Below are 8,052 nucleotides of genomic sequence, written 5' to 3'. Positions count from 1 at the left end.
CGGTGATGTTATGTTTTAGCATATTGGTTTTAGTTTTTTATTTTTATTTTTTATTTTTTGTTATAACCAATAGTTGGTTAAGTTGTTTTTTCTCTGCAGAGCTCTACAACTCCTTATGCATGACTACTATTATAAAAGGCATTTTGGCTACTCTGTTTTAGGGCTTTTTGTACAGCTTATTTTTTCAATCAATGAAAGGAGAATCTGTCGATTTTTCTCTCCATTTTCCCTTGTAATATGGTATCAGAGCTTCTTACCTCTGCCACTCACTGAAATGGCTCGTGGTGGTCAGCATAACAATGATGATAGATTTCAACCCCTCACATCCCCTACCTCTGGTAGCACGGCAACACAATCAGATCAATCTTTCATGGAGAACACTAATAACCCATTTTTCATACATAGTGGTGATCATCCAGGCTTGGTGCTCGTTTCGCATCTCCTCACTGGTTCAAACTATAATACATGGAGTCGGGCCATGCTAATGGCTCTCAACGCAAAGAATAAGCCCAGATTCGTGGATGGCATTCTTTCGCAGCCCATGACTGACAACCCTACAGTCGGAATCCGGTCCCGATGCAACAACATGGTCACATCTTACTTCCTCAACGCTATCTCAAAAGAGATAGCTGATAGTCTTCTCTATCTCGAGAGTGCCCATGCTATTTGGGCAGATCTACACGAACGCTTCCATCAAAGCAATGCTCCACGAATTTTCCAAATCAAGCAACAACTACATGGTCTCTCACAAGGCTCGCTTAATGTTAATACCTATTATACTCAATTGAAGATTCTCTGGGATGAACTCAAAAACTATCAACCAATTCCCGTCTACCATTGCGGAGGTATGAAAGCTTGGATGGATTATCAACTGCAGGAGTATATGATGCAATTTTTAATGGGTTTGAATGAATCTTATGCTAGCACAAGAGGCCAAATTTTGATGCTTGATCCGTTCCCACCTGTGGCAAAAGTATTCAATCTTGTTGTTCAAGAAGAATGCCAATGGTCTATTGGATCTAGGTCCTCCGCTCCATCGGATTCCATGACGTTCAATGCCTCTTCTCAGCTCTTTCTGTAGCTACTGCATCATCTCACAACAAGCCCAGATGTGAACGCCCAATTTTCACCCATTGTGGGCTCACAGGGCATACAGTAGATAGGTATTATAAATTGCATGGGTTTCCACCAGGTTATAAGCCCAAAGGGAAAGCCCAAACACAAATGGCCCAGACGAGCCCCCTTTAATCCCAAACTCCTTTACTGAACCATTGAAGGGCATTCATTATTTCACTTCTGTTGTTGCTGCTACAGTGGGATCTTCCCGACCACCAGTCTCTCTCTCATTGAATCAAGTTCAACAACTCATTGCCTACCTTAGCACGCACCTTCAACAGCAAATTATCGACCCACTTGAGTCTCCATCAACATCAGGACCTTCAATTTCTCAAATCTATGGTAACAATTGTTTTACTCAGTTTTTTTTCTCATCCTTTTGTTCCTTCCGATGCTTGGGTGATTGACACAAGGGCCACCCACCATGTTTGTTGCAATATTTCTCTGTTTTCTCATTCCAGATTGGTTTATAATACCACAGTCACTCTTCCTAATGGTCATGTTGTTGCAATCAATCGTGTAGGTTTTGTGAGGTTGCCTGATACTTTGAACTTGGATAATGTCTTGTTTGTCCCCATGTTCACTTTCAATCTTCTTAGCATTAATGCTCTTACTCTTAGCCATAATTGTAGTGTTAATTTCCTTTCAAATTCATGTGTCATTCAAGACCTCACTCAGGGCTTGACGATTGGGAAAGGTAGAAGACGAAAGAATCTCTATTTTCTAGAATCAGGGAATGAATTTTGTAATTCTGTTTTTACAAATTCTGTAATGTCGAAAAGTGATATTTGGCATTTTCACCTTGGACATCCATCTCATGTAAAAATTCAAATTCTTCACAATGAATTTACACATTCCCAATTCTTTATCCCATTTGTCTTCTCACTATAAAATTTGTCATATGGCCAAGCAAAAACGTTTACCTTTTGTTTCACATAATAATATGTCAGCTAATCCTTTTGATCTAGTTCACATTGACATTTGGGGACCATTTAATATTAGTACACCAACTGGACACAGATATTTCCTCACTATTGTTGATGACTACACACGTGCTACTTGGGTATATCTTCTTTGTGCTAAAGTTGATGTTCTCACCGTCTTTCCTAAATTTTTCAATTTGATTTCTACTCAATATAACACTGCAATTAAATCTGTTCGTTCCAATAATGCCCCTGAATTAGCTTTCCATTATTTTTTTCATACCAAGGGTGTTATTCCTTATCATTCTTGTGTTGCTACACCTGAACAAAACTCAATTGTAGAGCGTAAACATCAACACATACTTAATGTGGCACGAGCCTTATTGTTTCAATCTTGTGTTCCTCTTTGTTATTAAGGTGATTGTGTTTTGATAGCTATTTATTTAATCAATCGTACACCATCTCCATTACTATCCAATAAAACCCCATTTGAGTTGTTGAATAACAACAAACCCACCTGCAACCATCTTCGCATTTTTAGGTGTCTATGTTATGCTTCCACGCTTTCTGACCAACGTACAAATTTTGCCCCTCGTGCTCGAGCTTCCGTTTTTCTTGGCTATCCTTTTGGTTATTAGGGTTACAAGTTACTTGACTTAGAAAGCAATAAGATCTACATTTCTTGGAATGTCATTTTTCATGAATCACTCTTTCTGTTTGCTCATTCTATTGTGAGCAACGATGTTGTTGATTTGTTTAATGATCGTGTCCTTCCTAAGCCAATTTAGTCCATCTCCGAGCCTTCTTGTAGTCAGCCCAACATGTCTTCTTCCCATAGTCCAGAGTGGATTTCCTCACCAGCCCCAATTCAAACAGCCTTACATCCACGTCGTGTCACCACAAAACCAGCTTACTTGTCTGATTATCACTGTTACCTCACTGAACAAGTTTCTTCTAAGACTTCTCTATATCCTATTTCCTCTTGCTTGAGTTACCACAAGCTTTCCAGGCCATACCGTGAATTTGTTCTCGCCATTAGTTCTCAAACTGAACCAACATCATTCTCTTTGGCCATTGAGTCTCAAATGTGGCGCGATGCTATGAATATTGAATTGCAGGCATTGGAAAGCAATGACACTTGGTCCATTTGTTCTCTTCCCATTGGCAAACAAGCGGTTGGTTGTAAATGGGTGTACAAAGTCAAGTTTTGAGCTGATGGCACTGTGGATAGGTACAAAGCACGCCTTGTGGCTAAGGGATTTACACAACAAGAAGGTATTGATTATCTTGATACCTTCTCTCCTGTTGCCAAGCTAGTTACTATTAAAATGTTGCTTTCTTTAGCTGCAATTCATGGCTGGTCTCTCATTCAACTTGATGTCACTAATACATTCCTTCATGGTGACCTTATGGAAGAAGTTTACATGAGTCTTCCCCTTGGATACACTTGCCGTAAGGGGGAACATTTGCCTCCTAATGCTGTGTGCAGGCTGCATAAATATATCTATGGCTTGAAACATGCCTCCCATCAATGGTTCCACAAGTTCTCTAATGCTCTCTTATCAGAAAGTTTTGTTCAATCAACCAGTGATCACACTTTGTTCACAAAACATCAAGATACTTCTTTCTTAGCTTTTTTGATCTACGTTGTTGATGACATCATTATTGCTTGTAATGATCAACTTGTTGTGGATACTTTAAAGCATGCCCTCAATTGCAAGTTTAAGATGAAGGACTTAGGGCCACTCAAATATTTTCTTGGAAGTGGATCGATCTACTGCTGGTATCTCTATTTGTCAACGCAAGTATGCGTTGGAATTGCTCTCAGACACTGGACATTTAGGTTGCAAACCTGCCACCATTCCCATAGATCCTAATTTGAAACTATCTCAAGATGATGGTGACTTGATTGAAGATCCTACTAGCTATAGGCGACTCATTGGTAAGCTGCTATATCTTACTATTACTCGTCCTGGCCTGAGCTATTTTGTAAATCGTCTCATCCAATTCTTAGCAGCCCCTCGCAAGCCACATCTTCAGGCTGTTTTTCACATTTTATAGTACATCAAGCGAACCCTAGGCTAAGGACTTTTCTTTTCATCAAATTCCAAAGTGCAACTCAAAGCCTTCGCAAATTCTGATTGGGCCTCTTGTCCTGACACTCGTCGTTCTATTTCTGGTTTTTGTATGTTTCTTGTGACCTCCCTCATCTCTTGGAAGTCCAAGAAACAACCGATTGTCTCTCGCTCATCTGCTGAAGCCGAGTATCGATCCATGGCCAACACTACTTGTAAGATTCTGTGGCTCTTGTCTTTTCTTCACGACTTGAAGATAGCCCATCATGGGCCAGCTGTTCTTTACTGTGACAACCAAGCTGCTCTCCACATTGCAGCAAACCCAGTCTACTATGAGCGCACCAAACTTATTGAGATTGATTGTCATATCATTCGAGAGAAGATTCAAGCTGGGATTCTCAAGACTCTACATGTTACCTCCTAAAACCAACTTGCTGACATTCTTACTAAGGCTCTCCATGCCAATCAATTTCATGGTCTCTTAGGCAAGATGGGAATTCATGATCTATATTCTCCATCTTGAGGGGGAATTTTAGCATATCAGTTTTAGTTTTTTATTTTTATTTTATTTTTTCTATTATAGCCAATAGTTGGTTAGGTTGTTTTTTCTCTGCAGAGCTCTACAGCTCCTTATGCGTGACTTCTATTATAAAAGGCAGTTTGGCTATTCTGTTTTAGGGCTCTTTGTACAGCTTATTTCTTTAATCAATGAAAGAAGAATCTATCAATTTTTCTCTCTATTTTCCCTTGTAATATTATGTATACATTTTTGCGTTTGGTGATTCTATACTCATTTTATTTTCATTCATTTGTACTTTTAGATTTTGATTTTATTTATTTATATTTTTATCGAACGATTTAAATTTCATCATATATATTCAATAGTTTAGACGGTAAGTTTGAGATGGGTATCAATTTGTCGCTCACACGCTGTCTCTAGTGATGGAAATTTCTTCTGTGTCACTTTTTTAACCGAACCATGGAAGCCTAGGATGGAATTGAGAGATCATCCTTTAATTCTCTCTCTCTACTTTCCATCACAATCATAATCCCTAAATTAGAAGCGTGATCTGAGTAGAGAAGGTCAAAACCCCATAACAAACATTTCTTCACCGTTTCGTTTAATCTATATAAGCTTGGAAGAAGAGTGGCCTAGTTTTCAGCCCAAGTCTTCCACTTTTTCTTCTCTAAATACTTCAACAAAAGTCATAAGAGCCGTAATTTCCGAATTGGGTCTCAAAATTTAAGGTTAAAAGAGCGACATTAGCTCCACAAATTATGTTCCTCGCCTCTTTTACCCTTTTAATTAATCAATTAATTGCAGTCACACGCATGCAATTAACAACTTCGTACGGTATGTCAAAAATTCATGAGATCATTGAAGAATAGAGTGTCGAAGTTTCTCACCTGGGATCAAAGTAAAAGAAAAAAAAAATGTAGGAGAGAAGAATATAATAAAAGAGAGCTTGCATTAAAATAACAAGAAATTGGAAGAGCAAGAAACACGGAGCCACAAGCATGACATGTATCTTCAAACCAAAACGACAACAAAATGGCCTGCCTCTTAGCTTTCTAGTCCTACATTATTTGGTCTCCTTGACCCCTTTTGCCCTCTTTGTTGGACTTCTTTGGGCACTTTAACCATGCCTTGTTTGGGGGAAGTTACTGCCAACTCATTGATTTATCAAATATGGTGCTCAGTCTGGTTTCTTTTGTTCTATTTGGTTGTTTTTCAAATGAAGTAGATTTAATTAATCTTCCACTGTCATATCATCTGCCACAAGAGACATATTAGAAAATTGTTCATTATAGTATTTAGGAAGCATTCCCCATTTGGGTATTTCACTGGCCCAATTGAAGAATTCGTGAGGGTTGATGTTCATTATTTTTTGGCAGACAAGAATTAAAAACTGGGTAATCTACACCATGTAAGAGGAAAATAATATTGACCGAGCTATGTTTGATTTTTGGAAAATTTGAGGGAAAATGTAAAAGAAATAAAATAGAGAGGAAAAGTATAAGGAAAATAAAAAATAAAGTTAAAGATGATAAATTGTTTTTATTTGCTATTTTAAACTTATTTTATTTATTTTAATTCATCAATATAAAGATTAAATAATTTTAAATTGCGTAAGTTTCTAAGTAATTTTAATTATATTTAATTTTCTTTGGAATATTTTATAAAATAACCAAATATAAGAAAATCATTTTTTTTAACATTTTTTTCTTTCCTTTGTACTTTTCGGGAACCAAACATAACCCAAATGTATTAACTTTTATTTTGCATGGAAAAAGTCAAATGAATCCCGTTGTAATCTTGGTATAAACAAGTATATATTATCAAATGCAATCTTACATTGATGTCTATGAATTAGTCCATTATTTTCAACTAAGGGTCAAGGGAAACGAGGCTGTAAGGGAGCAGTGTACTTAGCTCTAATCCGCCATGATAGTGATATCATTGTCATCCTACTCAATTCCACGTCAATGTGGTGTGTTTAATTGGTGATGTTAATGTTCTTGTTTGGAGCTTTACAGCAGGAGAAGTCTAGGACCTTTGCAGTATCCTATATGGTTAAAATCTAAAGCCTGTACAGAGAAGGTGAGCCCTAGAGGATCATGTTTAATCCCATAACTGATATTTCAAACCATTAGTTCGTTGACAAACTATGGAATAAATCAACTGGCTGAAATTAATTATTTTTCACCATGCTGTATAATTTTTTTTCTTTTTCTTTTGAAACTCAGAAATTAGTAAGATGAACTTAAGTTGTTAATAGGATTATTATGAGGAAACATATGAACAAGAAGGATGGGTTTGGTGATGAGAAGGTTAAAAAGTTCATTCCTAATGCCTTATAAAAACAAGTACTAACAATTAGCAAAAGAGAATTATTTGAATTTAAAAAGCATTACCAAAAGAAAAATTTGAAATTCTCTAATATTATGGTCTAGATGTCCTATTTTGTGAAATCAACTTGGATCAATCATAGTGTATAACATGTCTAATATGTCATACGTGGTTGTCACAAATTTAGTTTGAAATCCTTATCCACCTATAATGTTGCCTATAAATAATGAGTCCAATAATATTTTTTTTTCTCCGGAAAGGTTTGAGTTTCTTTACGTCTCTTTTATTTTCTTCAATCAAGCTTTTCTCGGTGTCCGTTTGTATCTAGAATTTAATTACAAAATGGAGTAATAAGAAACTCTAGTAGTTTCTTTGAAAAAGAAATGTACCAACTATCAGAGACTATAATTTAAGTTGAAGACGGAAGTTGTCAATTGTTAGAGGCTATATATAATTTAAGTTATAAAGATCTTCTGCAGATATTTATTTTAGACTATAGTTTTATTTTTTTTCTTATAGAAACATTAAAAAAAATGCTTTATTTCTCATGAAAAAAAAAAAGAGAGAATTTTCCGCTCTCCTAATTATTTTCTTGATTCCATAGCTAAGTTGCCAATCTCTTTAACCCTCTATTTCTCTCTCACTTTGTTCTCCTCTCCCTCAAACCCTTGACACTTTGCCTTTCTACGTGGCTGGTTTCCTACGCATAAAAACCATCTATAAATGAAATTTTTTATATTCAACTACCTTATTTCTTATGATGAAGATGAGTTACGCAGCAATAGAAACCCCAAACACATTCAATCTTCTCCCACATCAAGTAAATGCACCCAAACTAGAACTCTAGTTTTTACCTCGAACAAACCAAGAACCTGACAAACACTAAGCAAGACTCCCTGTGATCGATACTTATATAAAATTCATTTTGAGAATTTTTAGATATCACCACGACATCAATAAAAAATATTATTATTTTTTCCTTCTCTATTCTTTGTGAGCTTCCACACGTGTAATTCATATCGACGAAGTCTATAGTTTCTCTTTCACAAGCCCTCTATATAACTCTCTTCCTTCCATTCCTTTGAAG

At 36.4% G+C, this 8,052-nt stretch overlaps 1 protein-coding gene across 1 annotated transcript; it reads left to right on the top strand.

Annotated features, from left to right (window-relative positions):
* Positions 1-274: 274 nt before the first annotated feature.
* LOC109124173 (uncharacterized) lies at positions 275-1,081 on the top strand. The gene has a single exon (XM_019225950.1). The coding sequence runs from the start codon at positions 275-277 to the stop codon at positions 1,079-1,081; it is 807 nt and encodes a 268-aa protein (XP_019081495.1).
* The last annotated feature ends 6,971 nt before the right edge of the window (positions 1,082-8,052 follow it).

Source organism: Vitis vinifera, chromosome 16 (assembly GCF_030704535.1).
Source record: "Vitis vinifera cultivar Pinot Noir 40024 chromosome 16, ASM3070453v1".
Taxonomy (NCBI): Eukaryota; Viridiplantae; Streptophyta; class Magnoliopsida; order Vitales; family Vitaceae; genus Vitis; species Vitis vinifera.
Note: the sequence above shows the minus strand (reverse complement) of the source record. Positions and strands in the feature narration are given on the sequence as shown.